We start from the raw sequence: 18,940 nt of genomic DNA, 5'->3' as shown, positions 1-18,940 counted from the left end.
TATAGCGTAAGAATGCTTACATACATACATGGATTCTGCGTTGTCCCTTGCGTTGAATCCTTAGTACATGTATATAACTCCATGTCACACATTTTTACACTCAAAATACAAATAAAACCTTTTCCATATTCAATGGTCCACTGTACGATTCCGACTCTATTATGAGCATCTGTTTCTGAATCACTATCAACCAATGATGATACCAGGTTTTCGCTAAAAGGTGAGGGCACCCCTCACAAACACATGCACAGGCAAGTCACTTGTTCACCCAAGACAAAAACACGAAGAGACATGGTACAAGTAAAAACAGTCCTGTGGACACCAATACATACGTATGTTTGATTTTTATTACTCGTTAAAACTTCTGGTCATCTAATTAGCCAGTTGCCGTCTTCTGAAACACATACAAGTTGACTGGTCGGACTGTACGAATATCATGATGTCATGTTTGATGCGTGACGTCACTTGCTTGCTACGTCTCAATTGTGTCCGCACTTTATATTACCATCCCGAGAGTTGGACGGTCGTCAAAAGAAAGATTTTTCGTCACACACAAATATTTCACATAAAATATTTCTGTGTAGCCTGTGAACTCTCAAGGATAGATACTTCATTTAGAAATGTCATTAGCGGAGTGTAAGGCCACGAGGTGTATAGTCCATTGAGCTGGTAAAATGCCACTACACCGCGCTATCGACATGTAGCACATATTATGACAGCTTGGATAATTGTGGTCCAGGGCAGCGTAGCCCTTGCTATCAAGCACATACTTGCCCAGTTAACATAGACAGGATGACGTCCACACTACCATGATACTAGTATAAACGTAGCATTTCTGCTTTGCTCGCCGCAAATAGCTGCAAGATTGATGATACGGCATTAAGCAATAATCACTCACTTTCTGATTTATGACGTACAAATGTAAGCAAAACATGACATTCACTCAGTGTTTGGCGTTCGATTTCCAAACTGTGCACGACCTAGATGAACCCGTGTTGACCAAGGTCTGACCAATGTTAGCACCTGTTCAATCATGATTTACGTCACACTTGATTTACCGTGCCCATTGCCTCTGAACCCCTTTAGGGCGGTACTGGTGAACAGCCTTCAGTTGACGTAATCATTAAAGCTACTTAGTTTCATTTATTGATACAATCATGAAAAATAACATTTAAATTAATATGATTAACTAGATATTGATAGTATATATTTATTTCTGATACGCATCTAATAACTTTCGATTGTTCATATATACAGTAAACTACGTTTATAACGAACACGCTTGTAACGAACTGACGGATATAACGAACTTATTTTTTGGTCGCGTCCATTGCTCTATATATGGTGTATATACATGTATACTCATATAACGAATAACGGACATAACAAACTAAAATTGCTTGTCCCTTTGAGTTCGTTATATCCGTAGTTTACTGTATGTATATATATATATCCTTACTTTAGAAACAGTAATGCAACTTTGATAATTTGGACGCGTTATTATGAACTTTCTTGTCTTTTACGTGCGTTTAATGGTAAAGGTAAAAAGGCAGCTTTACCACGCTATTAAACACTTAACCTCTCATTGTTGTGTGTTATAGCCACACACACATGTATACTTCTTCTTGCAGCCCTTTGCATTGTATCTAATGGCGCATTCTCTGCGTTATATTTCGGGTACTGCCCTACGTTATTCTTCATTAACACTGGTTGAATCTAGTCAACCCTGGTTGCCAAACTTGGATGAACCCCGGTTGAATCAGGTCGCTGATATTTTAATAATCAAACGCAACAGAAGGCAACCCTACGTGTACTGGACGAGCTCGTGTAATGAGGTTATGTATGTTGTGAACTGAATAACGTTAATCTTTTACAGGTACCGTTGTGCTTGACTTTAATTGTAAGGACGATGACAGTGGCAACAATGCCGTCTTCAGTCTTGCACTAAGTAGCGGTGACGACACGGATGCCAAATTCACAGTATCAGGTACTCAGCTTCTCACTGCCGCCAACATCTTGGACTACGAAGCTGCGACTTTAGAAGCGTCAGGCTACATGTACACCCTGGTCATCACAGCAGTGGACACACCAGACCAGGGGGAGGCCAACACGGGGACAGCGATAGTGAAGGTGACGGTCAAACCAGAGAACGAGTTCGACCCAGTGTGGACAGGACCTGCTTCAGATGGGAGTGGAACATTTACTGGAGAGAGCGTTGGCGAAGACGCATCTCTAGGGCATGTAATTACAACGTTTGCTGCAACCGATGACGACTTTGGAGAGGATGGAAGAGTTACCTTCAGTATCGTGTCAATCACAGGGGGTAAGAATTCCATGTTCTTGATATACATCGTTCTCCAATCACCTCTGACTTTCCATTATTCAACATCTCACATGAACTATATATTTGATATCAGAAGATGAAAGTTTGCTGCGTTCTTGCTGGTCCGCCTGGGTACTGAATCAACGTTAGACCATGAATCTGCTGATGACCGCGTCACATCGACCGAAACTTACATGTATTTGAAAGCACTTATTCAAATACTTTGTTACGTGTCGATTCCCAAGTTGAAATGTGAAGGCTAACCCAAAAATAAGTACGTACAAAACCAAAATGTGAATCAGTAAATAACCACACAAGATCAATAAATAATTATGTTGAAAGTATATCCAAACACACGGGATTAGTTTTATTTACAATCCTAAATTAATACATACATTCAAATATGCAGTAGCAGCAATTATAGAAGACAGACCTTCTACAAAAAGCAGAGTCGATTGTACGATTCCGACTATATCATGAACATGTGTTTATAAAGCACTATCAAATAGTAATGATACCAGTTCGCGAAAAGGTGAGCATAACCTGTCCCACCGGTGGCACCCGTCACAAACACATGCAAAGCCAAGTCAATTGTTCACCTGAAAACAAAACACGGGAACAAATGGTACAAGTCAAAATAGAGAATTGCATCGGACATCATTTTGTCACTGATGCGTCAAATTTACAAATGTCCTCCACTTTTTGAAGGCTTTACTGAGGCCTTGAATGTTGTAACCTTGAGCAAATAACTTCTGAGCAGGAATCGTATGACGTTCTTTGAAATCTTGAAAAAAAGATCATGCTCGATTGTATCTCAAAAATTGTGAAATGTAAACACCAAAGGTTATACACTCATAGTTGGGTGCAGCTACTGAATGAGGCACAGCACTGTTCTTGATTCCAGGAACGGTGTTCCCGCAGGAAGCAGACAATATATCAATGTTTTCCGATATGTATCCCGTCCGCACTAGGGCAAGTATATGTTGCAATCCAGGTATGAGACGAAACACCCGAGTCGCCCTCGTCTCGCTCTGGACACATATTAAACCGTGTAGTCAACCCAGAAGTGATACCAGTGAACAAACATGTGAACACGCTCCTTACAGCGGAGCCTCGTTACACCAGGTGGGTAATTAAGATGTCAAGCGATGGGACGGAGTTTGGACAATGAATTACTAAGGGAAGTCACTCTATGTTACAGACTACCCTGAGCATGCCACTAAACAGATAACGACATTCTAGATCTAGAGTGTTGTTAACGCCAACAATCATCTGAAATATATTTATAATATATTTATAATATATAATATTTATAATATATATTGCCACAACTTATCCAGGAAGGACAGTTTGAACAGTGCTAACAAAGCGTCTGCGCTATGAGATGTTATTGTCTCATATTGAACAAAGTTAAATGTTATGCTAAACATTATGCTTTATATGAAAGCAAACATACTGGGCTGAAAACCATTGATCTTTGATCACTGTATTCGACCAAACTAATTATTGACATATTAGACTGCAACATCACTCATCATTATTCGGCTATTGCCGAGGTTATCTGGCTTTGTCGCGGAAGAATTAAGTAAAAGGAGGCCTTTAGAACTCAAAACCAGTATTTATTTTCATATTGGAACCGAACGCGTACAGGTACAGGTATTAAATCTGTATGATATCTCCTAATTTTGCACAATACAGTTGATCTTTTAATGGAAGGTGGTTCAAGCTTCAAGTGATCGCACTTGCTAAATAAAAATTATTTACAGATTAAATTTAAAAATGCAGCAAAGAGGGTTTGGGTGATCCTGGCACAGTCAGGCTGGTTAGGCTCATCATCAGCTCAGGGCCCTTGCTCCCTCTACACGCAGCCCAGACAGCGAATGGGACTTCTCCCAGGAAGCGCTGCCTAGTCAAACCCACCCAGAACTTTTGGGTGAATGTGAAGACTCCCCAACACTGAGCCTTCTGCATTACCCAGATTGTAAGAAGGGCTGTATTCCTGGTAGCAAACCCGGGTACTCTCTCAATGTCAGTCAACAGATTGGGAGGTACCAAACCTAAGACACCGAGAGCAATGGGGAGTCGGACATTTCGAAAGCGAGGTCCGCATATTTGCCATGTTTTTCCTCAATCTTTTCAATTACATTAGTGTCAAAGGGGACAGAAAATTCAATGATATAAATAATTTCATTGGATTTATCAAGAAGAGCAAGATCAGGTGCGTTGGCCTGGATACGTCTAAGGCTGTAAATGGGTCTATTCCAAAGAATTTTGTATTTATCATTTTCCATGACGCCCTCTACATATTACGGGTCGTACCATGGGCGGACCTCTGTGTCAAAACCACAAGCATGGCGAAGACGGTAATAAAATGATTGAGCTACACCATCATGTCGTTTAAGATACTGTGTTTGTGCCAAAGCTGGGCATCCACTGACAATGTGTTGGACAGTCTCATTAAACTCATTACATAATCTACATTTCATATTTACATTTTGATGCAAAATCACACATTGACGGTTTCGAGTGGCAAGTGACTGGTCCTGAGCAGCAAACAGAAAGCCTTCTGTTTCACTTTTCAGGCCAGACGACTTCATCCAAGCGAAGGACTCTGCAGGATTGCTAATCTTCTCAACACACTGCATATAAATTCGATGCAGTGGTCGTTCAGATAGCCTCTCCTTGAAAAACTGAGTCTGGGCCGACTTGATATGGCACTTCGCTTGGTTGTACCGTCAAGTAATACAGAACCATCATCATCATCATTATTATTAATATTATTATTTCAGCTTCTGGGACGACAGCTCCGGGTACATTTTCCATTGATGCATCAGCAGGAGACTTGATAGTAGCAAGCGAGCTGGACACTGACTCGGGAACAAACGGCGAGGCGAGTTACACCATTGTAGTGAAGGCATCGGACAACGGAGCCACGGCACGCTCTGTAGAAGGAACCATCACTGTCTCTCTGGACAACGTCAACGACAACGCCCCTGTGTTTGATCAGACAGAGTACCAGGCAGACCTCAGTGAAGACAGTGCTGTGGACACAGTTGTCATTACGCTAAATTCTGAGGATTATGACGGGGATGCTGTGACGCTGTCCATCATCAGCGGACGGGATGATCTATTTCTCTGTGACGGGAATGACGTCAAGGTCAAGGCTGCTGTAGATTTCGAGGATGCCAGTCACCATGTTCTCGTGATCAAGTAAACTTTCTAAGTTTTGTTTAGCTGGACTTGGGTACAAGTTATTTGTTTTGTGTGTGGTGTATTAGTCCCCAACATTGTTTCTATAACATTTGTGGCATTAGTTTTAGATCAGGAACTATGTTGGCTAAAATACGAATTTATCACTTTTGATAGACATTATTTCCGGGAACCAGGTTTTATAGATGGCAACTTCTTTGCTGTTAATAGTTACACAAAATATCCCTCTCGAAAGAATAAATATACGTAAAAAGGGATAAACCGTTATCTCGTCACAGACAATGAAGCCTTTAGATAAAGTAAGTGTTTTTTTAACATCCTTTCCTTTTCAGTATGAGAAGTTGCAGTCAATGCCTCTGACGTGATCATTAACACTTATTAAAACGAAGAGATTATATTTCGTTTCAGGGCAAACGACGGCACATTTGACGCCGAGGTCTCACTTTTAATCAACATTGTTGACGTCATTGATGAAACACCAGTTATCACCATGGTGACCACAGCATCCATGGCTGAGGGCCAAACTATTGGCACTGGTGTTACAGGAGGTTACCATGTTACAGATGCGGACGGACACGATGTTTTCAATTATAGCTTATCAGGTGAAATGAACATGTTTGCCTATTTCATTAAACTATTCAAATATATATCTTTTTAAAAAGTTTGAGGTAAGCTTATTGTGGATTAGATTATTCTTATTTTAATTTGAAACCGAGCGCAGTTTACCTTGAAAAAATAAACGTAAATTCTTTGGTGTCAGCGACGCTATTAATTGAGTACAATGTTTTGAGTGGGTTTTCTATCTGACATGAGGAAATAGAAAATAACATTTAATCAAATTTACTCACACGTATCACACACTTTGAAAGAGCAGGGATTGTCATGTGGATTATGATTGAAACTAGACATCTGTTTTTAGGTTTGGGCAGCGACATGTTTTAAGGATGTCTAGAATAAGCATTTTAACCCGAGTTAATATCATAAGAAATTATGTCGAGTATCATAAAACTCTTTAAGATAAATACATATAAACGTACATAAACCAATTTGCATTTGCTTCAGACGTTTGACGAAATATAACAGCATATACGTGTCCACTTTCACCACACGCTAAATATGCTAACATGGTATCGCCACTGCCGACACTGAACCGCTGGTGCATCACTGACAATGGTGACTGTGATTGGCGCGAGACCATCATTGTGTCCAGAACATTCAATGGTACTCAAAGGCCTTTGTCCGCAGTGCAAAACCATAACAATTCACATCTGGTTATAGTTGATAATAGGATCCTAGGTCCAAACACCTAGTTATTGGTGTGGCAGGCATGACATCAAGTTGCCTCGTGTACGTTTTAACTGAGTATGGCGTCAATATAGTATTTCTATCTACAGGAGCTGATAGTGGCTACCTGGCTATAGATTCTGTTACTGGCGAGTTGTCCGTGGCACAGGACATTGACAGGGAGGCAGGGACTGTTCAGCTGTCCCTCACACTGACCGTCACTGACCAGGCTGGACTCCAGGCCACCGACGATTTCACCATCACAGTCGAGGACGTCAATGATTCCCCACCCACCTGCTCTCCTGCTGTATTCAGCGCTGAAGTGACGGAAAACTCCATTGAAGGTTTGTACAATGTCGTGTTTAGGAACCATGTCCTGATGTGTGCACGTATGTGAATAACACCTTATTACATGTGCACGCCCCTTGAAGATCCGGGTTAGAATTGGTCTTCAGCAACCAATGCTTGCCGTAAGAGGCGAATAACGGGATCAAGTGGTCCGGCTCGCTGACTTGGTCGATGTATGTCATCGTAACGCAATTGCGTAGATTGATGCTTATTATGTCAACCACTGGATTGTCTGCTTCAGACTTGATCATATACAGATCGCTGCAACATAGCTGGCATATTGCTGAGTGCGGCGTTAAACCACAAACAAACAAACAAACACAAACATACACAAATCTAGTTATCGTTAGAGGATTGATCACCTGAAGTACTAATAAATTGTTTATGAAATAAATATGAAATATCATATATAAAAAGCATGAGTACTATAGAGGTGACAAAATAGTGTCTTCTACTTTACACAGGTGAAATTTTTATATACAATACCGCTTAAATACCCAAACAGAGGCATAGCAATAGTGAATATGTTCCCAATGGCATCACCTAGTTGAGAAACAGCGCCATGGAATGGGTTTTGGAATAGCCTACAGAAGACATAGACCTCAAAATATATTTGTGAAGCCTACACATACTTTTTGCCCTTTTTCCAGATCTTGGCCTGGTCACCCTCACCTGTATTGACTCAGACGAAGGCAACAATGCTTTGTTCAGTGTCAGCATTGGGAGTGGTGACGATGCCTCCAGTCCTAAATTCAAAATGTCAGGTTTGGAACTTCTAACAAATTCGAACCCACTTAACTACGAGTCGCTGAAGGATGAAGGTTACATGTACACCCTGATCATCACAGCAGTTGACACACCAGACCAGGGGGAGGCCAACACGGGGACAGCGATAGTGAAGGTGACGGTCCTACCAGAGAACGAGTTCGACCCGGTATGGAGTGACCCGGGACCTGACGTCAATGGTTACTTAAATGATGTCACAGTGGACGAAGACGCTGCTCCCGGGACGGCAATAACGACAGTGACGGCGACAGATGACGACCAGGCCGACGACGGAAGGATCACCTATGAAATCACATCAATTAAATTAGGTGTGTTCACCGATGTAGAGGAAGAACTTGCTCCAGTACTTAATTGCTTGATTGTTGTACACAATATATACTAGTATACACCGATGAAGGAATTGTTGATAAAGGGTGTTTTGCGTGCATTTAACCCCATTGAAATATTTATGTGCAACCGACTGACATGTTGCTTAGGATGAAATAGTTGGAAGTATCCGTGTTTTAGAAATAGAATTATGGCAAATAGATACCTTTGGCTCCGTCCTCATGGTCATAACAAGGAATCGACTGTGCTCTCTGTGATCTATTAGTTTAATGCAATATTATATTAAATTAATTTTTCTTGCACAGACGACGGTACCGACGCAGCAGGAACGTTCGTCATCGGTGCACGAACAGGAGACCTTCTTGTGAAGTCTGAGTTGGACGCCGAGGGTGGTATCAGCTTCTACGACATTGCCCTTCGCGCTGTCGATGGCGGCAGTACGCCACGCGAAGCCACTGCCTCCATCAAGGTCTTCGTCAACAACGCCAACGACCTTCCGCCAGTGTTTGCCGAGACAATGTACCAGACGGACGTATTTGAGAACGTCACTGTTGGGTCCGCCATCTTCACGTTTGATGCGACCGATCCTGACGGGGACGAAGTGACATACAGCGTTGACGCTGACAGCAGCGACGTTTTCGTATGTGATGGAGATGAAATAAAGTTGCTGAAAAAACTGGATTTTGAAACCAGCAGATATCATTCTGTTATTGTCAGGTATACTTAATATATAATTGTGAATGATACAGTGATTAGGCCAAACTACAATGCATTTTAGCCGTTTTCTAATGTAAAGACGTGTTTTTATATCAATATGTGGAGAAACATTCAGAGATGGTTAATGATGCACGACATACCTCTCCAGCTTTGTCGTTTAACATTATTAAATTGTATACACTTCTAATGACTGACACCAAGCTGAGCAGTGGTGAAATATAAACTATAAGGCAGACTACCCTTCCTCCGACCGATCCGTTGGTGTAATATGGGCCCAGCTGTCCCAGTTAGTTTGCATTTTAGTGATTGGTACCGATCGTAGTCGGGCTGGATTTTTCTTTTTTAGTGACTTCAGAAGTTAAAGCAGTGTCAATTTTGGGAGTTTTAGAAGTCCAGGGAAGGTGTAACCCTTTTGGATTGGCTTTCTGGAGGCTGAATCTCATCACAATTGTTACTTCGGATGAGTTCACGTACTAATATCCCAAATGATTTAAGCGGGGGATTTTTCGGAGCTAGAGCTTCATCTCGGGTGTTTTTTGTCTTGCTATATCCTTTTCCATATCCATATCAAAGGGTTTGATATTCGTTTTCAACGATATTATTGCCTGCACTCTTCTTAGTTTAAATGGGAGTTCTTCTGTTTCTACTTGTAGTGCTTCCAGTGAAGGACATGTTTCTGAATCTTTGGCTAGCATTAGGGCGTTGTATTGTATTTTGTCGAGGCGGCTCAAACAGTATTTGATGCTGAGTGAAAGGCCTCACAACCATAGTCTGTTTTTGATCTGATTAGTGATTTGTAGAGGTGCAGCTGAGTGTCCCCAAAGGTGCGCAAAGAAACCCCAAGAATTGCCCGCAATACGTTCAGGTTTTTATGGCATCTGTTTTCAACATATTCTACATGTTTTCAAGTCAGGTGTTGACCTAGGATCACGAATTTTTGCGGATTTTCATATTTTATTGGTTTGCCTTTATGGAGAGACGGGGTATCATAGCATCTTTCTCCCTACGTTTGAACAGACTTCCCACAGTTTTTCTTACTTGAAAGAGTAAAGTCCCATTCAGACTGGAGATTTTTCGGATTTGTAAAATATATATGCCGTTGTCCAGTGACATGGGATCAGATTGATTGTTCCCCATTTTAACTGATAGCGAACTGTCTTGCAGGTAGCTGTGTATGAAGTATGATCTAGACATGAGTGTCCCTTCCTGGAGCCGCTTTGGTCAGTTTTGAAGTGGTTGCCAGTTTTAAGGTGATACATGAGCCTTTTAGTAACCAAGGCTTCCATAGCTTTGCACATGTTTGAAATGACTTTGGTAGGGCTTCGTCTTTCCCTTGCTTTCGAAGCGAGACAACTGCAGCATGTTTCCATGCTTTTGGGACTTCTCCTTTGGACCATATCGTGCTCTCCAACTCGATGAGTAAGCTTTCAGTATGATTAGGCAGGATTGTCAATATCTCGTAACTGGTTATGTCAAGACCAGGTGCAGTGCTCGCACGTTCCTATGTAAATGAAATAATCTTGAACGCGACGTTAAACCGCACCTCTCCTCACCTCACGTCACCTCATCCCACCCCATCGTGCCTCCATGCATGTAGCTTTAACAAACAATCTCTGCTTTATGACCATCAGCGCCTCCGATGGCAAGCACACAGCCTACGTCTCCTTCATCGTCAACGTCGGGGACGTCATTGATGAACCTCCTTCAATTATTGTAGCGGATTACTCCATTGCGGAGGAGCAGGTGTCCGGTACCGTCATCGGCAACGTCTTTACTGTAACTGACCTCGACGTTGGGGACGTGTTCCTCTATGAACTCTCTGGTTAGTTTTAGTCGAAATATTGTCATGATTATCGAAAGTGTGTGTTTCCCTTCTGTTTCTAATGACTGTTGAATGCTTCGATATACATGAAAACAAATAGTTGTTATATACTGAGTCAAATTAAAAGTAATCCAATATATGATATACAACGGACAAATGTATCAGAGAAGGTAATTTTTAATCATTAATGTCCAAAGAAGGATTTTGATTAACGGTGGTAACCATAATTTGTTCCAAGCACCTACGGTATTCGGTAATAACATCAACAGTTTAAAGTCCCAAGCACGAGAATCTGATAGCACACAAGTTCAGTAGCGTGTATGGCCGCCATGTGCGTTGACAACTGCCACACAACGTCTCCGTATGGACTGTGATGCTTGTGAACACATGATTGGGAAGACGACGCCATTGTTGCTGCAAAATGGTGCCAAGATCTTGCAAATTCTGTGGTTGGTTCTGGAGAGTGCGCAGACTTCTGCCAAGAGCATCCCAGACGTGTTCGATGGGAATGAGGTCGGGAGACCTTGACGGCCAGTCCATGACGTTGACTCCCGCATTCTGAAGGAAATGCCTTGTCAAAATTGCTGTGTGGGGTCTGGCATTGTCGTGTTGGAAGATCAAACCGGGTCCATGTGCTGCCATAAAAGTTCTGGTGCCAGTACCTGGTCGCGGTAAGCAGCAGCGTTGAGGTTGCCACGGATGACAAGAAGCCTGGAACGTGCATTGCCACAGAAAGCACCCCACACCATGACACTTCCGCCTCGAAATCTGTCAACTTCCTGTACACAACACTGGGCGTAACGTTCATGACGGCGCCTCCACATCCTCGCCCTACCATCAGCAAATCGAAGATTAAATCGGGATTCATCACTGAAGACGACTTGATTCCAATTCCTCTGAGTCCATCGTAAGTGTCGCTGTGCCCACAATTGACGTTGACGTCTGTGTAATTGAGTCAGAATCGGCCCACAGTATGGCCGTCGTGCTTGAAGGTGAGCAGTTCTCAGACGGTTTCGAACAGTTTGCGCACTCAGTCTACCCCTAAACAGTTCATTTCTGGTTGATGTAGCCGTTACGGTTACGGAGGTGACGTAAGACAATCTGACGATCCTCTACATGTGACGTCACACGTGGTCGACCTGGCCGAGGGCGATCAGCGGTGGTACCCGTTTGCTGTAGACGCGTCTGTAAATCATAAACAGTCCGTCGACTACAACCCATCGTCCTTGCGACTTCAGCTACGGACGTTCCCGTCTGCAACATGCCGATGGCACGTTTACTTTGCACATTTGAAAGGCGTGGCATGACAAATGGCCGTAAAGACTTTTGTATTCTTGTGTGTTTTTGTTGTTGTTAATGACTGCTAACAAGTATGGCTGAAAACACGTGCGGTATTATGGCCATGTGACAAGTTGCACGTGAAAAAACACTTTTGCCACTATAGTGCTGTGCACATGATTTTGATCGATTCACCTGCACAAAAAAACGGGTGTTATCTGAAGACAATACGTGGCCATTACTGTTTAAATACACAATAAGTGCCCACAATGATAACTGCTCAAAATTTTAAACTTTTAGGATTGTGAAGTTTTTAATTTGGTTCAGTATATTTAGTTATTCATATAACAGTCGGCAGAGTCACTTGGCAGAGTTGCGTCCCTTGGACAAGCTGGAAACCTATGATTGTGGGTTCGAATACCGGTTCGCCAAAATTATGTTTCTACGTTTGTCGGCACCATACCCATGCTTGTTGCTTTCACCAAGGAGGTAAACGTCTGAGACCTGCATCACTTCGGACTTTCCCCCACATTAAGCTGACACGCCGCTATATAACTGGAATTCTGTTAAAAGCGGCGTTAAACCCAACTCTTTCACTCACAAATCTGTTAAAATAAATATTGTTTCTCAAGCTTTTACAAAACACTCACTCACTCGTTTATTCAAATACCGCAGGGGACAGCTTTAGTTTTAAAATGTGATATAAAGATTATTTATCACGAGTCTAGGGTGATCGTTCATAAAGATGGTTTTGCCTTTGTCATGAATAGCATGTACCCATCGGGTTTCCAATTAACGTAGGCCTAAGATGCATGTACATGGATACAAGTAAAACCATTGACAGCGCGGGTACAGCGTAAGTGCAGAAAGATGTACAATGCGTATCTGCTCTGTAGATGATATGTCACGAGGGCATGGAAACGTAAACCTACCTCGTTCTGAAGCATCCGTTAGTGGATGAATGAAAACACAAATCAATGAGTTATGTACGAATGCCGATGAACCAAAACAAAAGTTAACGAACAAAGATGTGTGTTTTCAGCTTCATGTCACTAAATGTTCAACAGTTTCTCTGTTCCAGTCGTTCTAGCAATGCATTATTAAAATACAGTTTAGCATTGACGGTATCACTCATATAATCTTATCGCTCAATTGCACATGTTTTCGTTGAAGGTGCAAATGCGGATATATTTGCCATCAATGACACAACGGGGACGCTGTCGTTGAAGGATCGGGTGGACAATGATGCTGGAATTCACACACTGGATCAGCTGACCTTGACCGTCACAGATAGCGGGGCACAGGTGTCAAGCGTTGAGCTGAGCTTCAACATCCTTGACATCAACGACAACCCACCGACATTTAGCAAAGCGTCGTACATGGCAACTGCCCAAGAAGCTGGCGCTAACGGTATGGTTTTATTGATATGTCAAACATGTATTCCTATTATTCCTACGGTCTGATGGAGTGCCCTTTCGTATTCCAGACTCAGTGGGGGGCACGGCTGGCCCAGTCGTCTAAGGCGCCGCGATTTGCTGTGCAGAGTTGCGTCCCTTGGACAGGCCAGAAACCTATGATTGTGGGTTCGAATCCCGGTTCGCTCCGATTATGTTTCGAGGTTTGTCAGCACCATACCCGTGCTCGTGGGTTTCACCGAAGTGGTAAACGTCTGAGACCTGCATCACTTCGGGCTTTCCTTCCACATTAAGCTGACACGCCGTGATATAACTTGAATACTGTTAAAAGCGGCGTTAAACCCAACTCGATCACTCACTCACTCCAGAAGATGAAATCAAATTTAACTCAATAACCTTTCTACACGCGTTAACCGTCTAACATGACAACTGGCGTGTTGTTCACACAGTATATGTATATTCTTGAAATTATAAATGTCTCAGTTATGTTCACTCACAGCACTATCCTTGATGGATTTCTTGGTCACTGACGCCGACATAGGTGTCAACGCCGACTTTGACCTCGCCGTCTCTGCAGGCGACGATATTGACCCGAAGTTCAGCATTACAGGAACAACACTTTACGTTGACTCGTCCAACATCAACTACGAGGACATGGTTGACGTCAACTTCAAGTACACACTCACTGTGACGGCCATCGACAAGCCAGTAGAGGGACAGCCGTTGACTGGGATTACCATGGTTACCGTAATGGTATGTAGTTCTGTTCTGTCGGTTGAGAAACTGGAAACATGGTTGTAGTGTTAACTTGTAGAGATAACTTAGAAAATGTAAATTTCGGCGGATAATCAAGACTGGTTACTCTCTTGCATTGACATTTTTATGTTTCTTTGAATTGGTTGAATAATGTTGAGGTGTTGTTTGGAGATGTTTGAGAGTTGAATGGACATCCAGTTGATTGTTGTCATATGAATGTTTTTGGTCTGCAGTTTTATGCTAGCATTATTAACGAATACTAGTTTTATGTTTTATCAAATTCCTAGACAATACGCATCAAAACAATATGAATATTCCACTAGATCATCTTCAACTTTATGTGAGACTGACACGGAGGCTTTTACCACTCCAATGAGTGAGTGAGTGAGTTGGGTTTGACGCCGCTTTTAACATTATTCCAGTTATATCACGGCGTGTCAGCTTAATGTGGGAGGAAAGCCCGAAGTGATGCAGGTCTCAGACGTTTACCACTTCGGTGAAACCCACGATCACGGGTATGGTGCTGACAAACCTAGAAACATAATCGGGGCGAACCGGGATTCGAACCAACAATCATAGGTTTCTGACGTGTCCAAGGGACGCAACTCTGCACAGCGAATCGCGGCGCCTTAGACGACTTGGACTACTCAAAAGAAGTTAAGGTCCATGGCAAGACATATTAACAAGAGTATTATGAAAGAATCGGGTGGTTTTAAACTTCTTGTGAGTAGAGTATAACTGTTAATGTGCCATTAATAGGTAACATCGAAAAATGAATTTATCCCGGAATGGGAAAGTCCGGCTTTTGAGCTCGGCGACGTCTTCCCTGCCATTACCTTGCCGGAGACCTTGCCAATAGGCAGCGACATCGCCAACTACACTGCTACAGACGCCGACGAAGGGGATGATGGACGTCTGGATTACGAGGTGCTATCAATCACTGGAAGTGAGTGCCCCAGTCAAACTAAAACTACAAGTGATATCTCACGTGTGACGATTCCCCCACAGGTATGCGTTGGACAATGTCCCGTTTCATGGAACTTGTTCTTACAAGACACACATTATGATTGTTAAAATTTTCTTGTTAATAAATGCTGTCGCAGGATTGCTGCTGTGTGGCATCGGGCAACCAACAAACACTTACTATATATGCAAATTGTGTGAATAACGTCATAACGGTAGGGCAGGACATGCTTGCCAATTACGCAAACAACTGGTGTCATCACTGATTTTTCATTAATTCATTCATTTAATTTTCAACGCTATTGTGCCTTTTCGCTCAATGGAAACTCTTTTGGGAGACTATTCTCTGGCGTTGACATTCTATAATATATTTGCTCGTGCAACCAACCACTTCTCAGAGTATCAAATACAGCTGAATATTTGAGACTGATACGATTTGTGGTGGCTCCAAAGCTTACATGTACATCTCCCTTCACCAGCAATGGTGTCTGGTAGTTATGTTCATAAAATAAGAATACTTTCAGCTGGTTTGTTTGCGGTTTAACGCCGCACTCAGCAATATCCCAGCTATATGACGGCGGTCTGTACAAAATAGAGTCTGGACCATACAAACCAGGGATTGACATCATGCGCATCAATCTACACAATTGGGATACGATGACATGCATCAACCAAATCAGCGAGCCTAACCACCCGATCCCGTTAGTCGCCCTTTACGACATGCATGGGTTGCTGAAGACCAATAATTATTCTATCCCGGAACCTTCACGGGACACTTTCAGCTGGTATAATCACATACGGCAGCGTGCAACTTTTCTTCCAGCTTTTTAAATATTTACGTTCATATGACGCACCTTTGCGGGGACACTGGTCAGATGAACCAGTAACCCTTGGGTAACTAAATGGATCAGGTACCCAGGCTCGGTCACTTGGTTGATGGCGTGCCATTGTACACTCGTATTATCAATCACTGGTTTGTCTGGTTCAGATTCAATTATTTAAAGGATGCTATGGCGTAAAACAATATTCATTAGTTATGTCATACATGTATCGCATGGTTGTGTAACAAGTATGTTAGTCTGAAAATCTTTTTGGACGAAATTCGTTTTGGTGATGGCCTCAATCTGGCCACTGGGGTTTCGCACTATGTGTTAGTATCGAAACAGTTTGTTTACAATAAAAGAATTATTTTTAAGGTGATGACCGGGAGTTCTCTTCTGAGTTCACAATGATAACTTCCGATGGTGTGGGTACGCTAGTTGTGTCGTCGGCGTTGGATGCAGACAGTGCATCAGGGGGAGTTGACCACTACATCGTCGTCATCGGCGCTTCAGATCTCGGTGCCGAAATCAGAACTGTCACCGGAACGGTCACCATATCCCTGACAAACGAAGACGATCCAAGTATGTCCAAAATTAAAACAAGTTGTAATCGTTGTTTATTTATATATTTCTGGTGCTTATCTTAATTCTATTGATCAACTATATGTTTGAAAACGTGTTGCAACATTAATATTAGCAAAACTTTACTGTTGTTCAACAATATACATTCACGAACAGATTGTTTAAATCCCGGTATACAGTTAGCCTAGTAGTCAAAGGCGATGCAAGTCGATGTAAAGAGTTGCGTCGCATAGTCGTGCCAGAATCATGTGGTCTGGGTTTGAATCCCAGATGTCCCCTGTTAATGATTCTTCTTGATCATCACAGTATCCGTCGATTTCACCAAAATGGAATTTTTTCTAAGATCTTTATTATTTAGGGTGTCAATGTTTTAATTACAATCCTTCATATCTGCCACTAAAACATTTCCCAGAGTTGGAAATAAATTACATCAAATGTAAAAGCGCGCGAGAATTGGGAGAAAAATGGTTAATGACATTCGAGGGCTGTGAAATATTCAGGACAAATCGTAGCAAATTAATATTTAAATTCTTCCAAAAAGGCATTTTCCACACATTTTTTTATATAGTAGTTGGTCTTGAATATGAAGTCCTCCGATCAAGAAAAGTTCTTTATACTAAATATTCAAGAGGATGCGTAAATCTGAAAACACATTACACTATAACAATGTTTGGCATTAAAGCTAACTTCGCCTTGTTTCTGTAGTTACTGTTGATGCCTCGGCGACGGGAACCAATTCCACAGAGAAATGGGCACTACGGGGAGCATTGATGGCCACGGGTGCAGGGCTAGGAGTACTGGCTCTCCTGTTTGCAAGGATAATTATCAAAAAGTAAGCATCACATCAACACTGTTTATATGTAAAACGACATACTTTTTGGATTGATCAGAGTTTAAGCTTTCAAGGCATGTAGGACGAGTGTAGAGGACGTTTCCAAAACTGCCGTATTGATCAGTGACCAAACTTGTGTTCTTGTGCACTATTTTCCCTACTGAGCTACCGGGGCACGTGATGAAAAGTTGTTAAGTTTATCTTGCCATGACTCCAGCTCATCCATGCTGCACGTTGTTTTACTCCCTCCGCTTTTAGCGAATTCCTTTTATACCGCGATACATTGTATTGTTTCACTATAAAGTATATCAATGTTTTCTTAATTTTTCTGGTATTTCTTGCATTTAGATGGTTCAAAAGTTATATAAACACGCCTCCTCAGTTTTGGTTGAACATGTAAAAACCTTGACCTCGGGGAAAGCCGTCGGGCTTTTCCCTCGCTCGCGGTTTTACATTTTCAATTAAAACCTATGAGGCGTGCTTTATCATAAACTAGTACCATTTGGTCACGTGTATGTTCAGGTAAAGATTTGCCTTTTGCTTGACTGTTTGTGAGGTGAGGTGAAATGTGGCTTAAAGTCGCGTCCAAGATTATTGCACTTATATAGCGACATGCATGCACGTGGATGGGTGGACAACAAGTACCATATTTTAACGTCTTTTGGTATGAGTGGGCGGGGATGGAACCCCGGACCTTCCCCTCTTAGGGCGGACGCTTTGTCACTAGACCACGGAGGCGGTCGACTTTGTTATTGATCGATGCCACCTTTTCGCGAAAAACTGGTATGATCACGATATGATAGTGATATATAAACTTATAACAAATCGTACAATTTTTTAAGCAGCGGTTTCTTATGATTATGGAAATGTTTTTGTCGGCTTTAAGATGATGGAGTTATACATCTGTTATGTTGAATGTGTGATTTTATCGACAATAAGTGTCACAAGCTGTCAATCTAGGTCCAAACATATCAGTTTATATGGAGCATATATCACTTACCTTAATATTCCCGAAGTATTTATGAACTTAAACTAACAGTACACCATGCCACTATTGATGATAACAATGATGATAATAATGATGATGGCTATTTTATGAGAGCTTCAGGTGGATCAGATTTTTTCAGTTTTCATTTAATTAATCAGTTAGTTAACCTCGGAAGGGTAAAAATAGTTCAGTAGAAGTATGATTTCACCAAGGTGGTGATAATCATTATCTGCATAGTTCGTTCTTGTCATCAACTATTTCGAAAATAGTCTAAGCTGTGTTTTTAAAATGGACTTTGACATACTGAAGTTCAGGCTTATTAGTAACATCTTCTGGCCAAATTTATGAACTGTCTAACTGTTACATTGTATTCTTATTTGCAGGTTAATTAGGAAACCAGGTAAGTATAGGTTCTTATACAAAGTCGAACTAACTCAATAATTTACAGACCCGTGAAGATCCGGGGTAGAGTAGGTCTTCAGCAACCC

General features: G+C 41.9%; 1 protein-coding gene across 1 annotated transcript in view; it reads left to right on the top strand.

The window, feature by feature from the left end:
- The window catches only part of LOC124112239 (protocadherin-16-like), a 60,892-nt gene that overhangs the window by 39,714 nt on the left and 2,238 nt on the right, over positions 1-18,940 (top strand). The window contains exons 34-46 of the mRNA XM_048386504.1: positions 1,877-2,323; positions 5,113-5,533; positions 5,942-6,135; positions 6,928-7,161; positions 7,816-8,259; positions 8,584-8,995; positions 10,627-10,817; positions 13,269-13,505; positions 14,010-14,263; positions 15,026-15,212; positions 16,426-16,632; positions 17,338-17,464; positions 18,836-18,852. Coding sequence (XP_048242461.1) covers positions 1,877-2,323; positions 5,113-5,533; positions 5,942-6,135; positions 6,928-7,161; positions 7,816-8,259; positions 8,584-8,995; positions 10,627-10,817; positions 13,269-13,505; positions 14,010-14,263; positions 15,026-15,212; positions 16,426-16,632; positions 17,338-17,464; positions 18,836-18,852 — 3,372 coding nt within the window. The remainder of the gene's footprint in view (positions 1-1,876; positions 2,324-5,112; positions 5,534-5,941; positions 6,136-6,927; positions 7,162-7,815; positions 8,260-8,583; positions 8,996-10,626; positions 10,818-13,268; positions 13,506-14,009; positions 14,264-15,025; positions 15,213-16,425; positions 16,633-17,337; positions 17,465-18,835; positions 18,853-18,940) is intronic.

The sequence above is a fragment of the Haliotis rufescens genome, unplaced genomic scaffold, assembly GCF_023055435.1.
Source record: "Haliotis rufescens isolate VD_foot unplaced genomic scaffold, xgHalRufe1.0.p SCAF_6, whole genome shotgun sequence".
In the NCBI taxonomy this organism is placed as follows: domain Eukaryota; kingdom Metazoa; phylum Mollusca; class Gastropoda; order Lepetellida; family Haliotidae; genus Haliotis; species Haliotis rufescens.
Note: the sequence above shows the minus strand (reverse complement) of the source record. Positions and strands in the feature narration are given on the sequence as shown.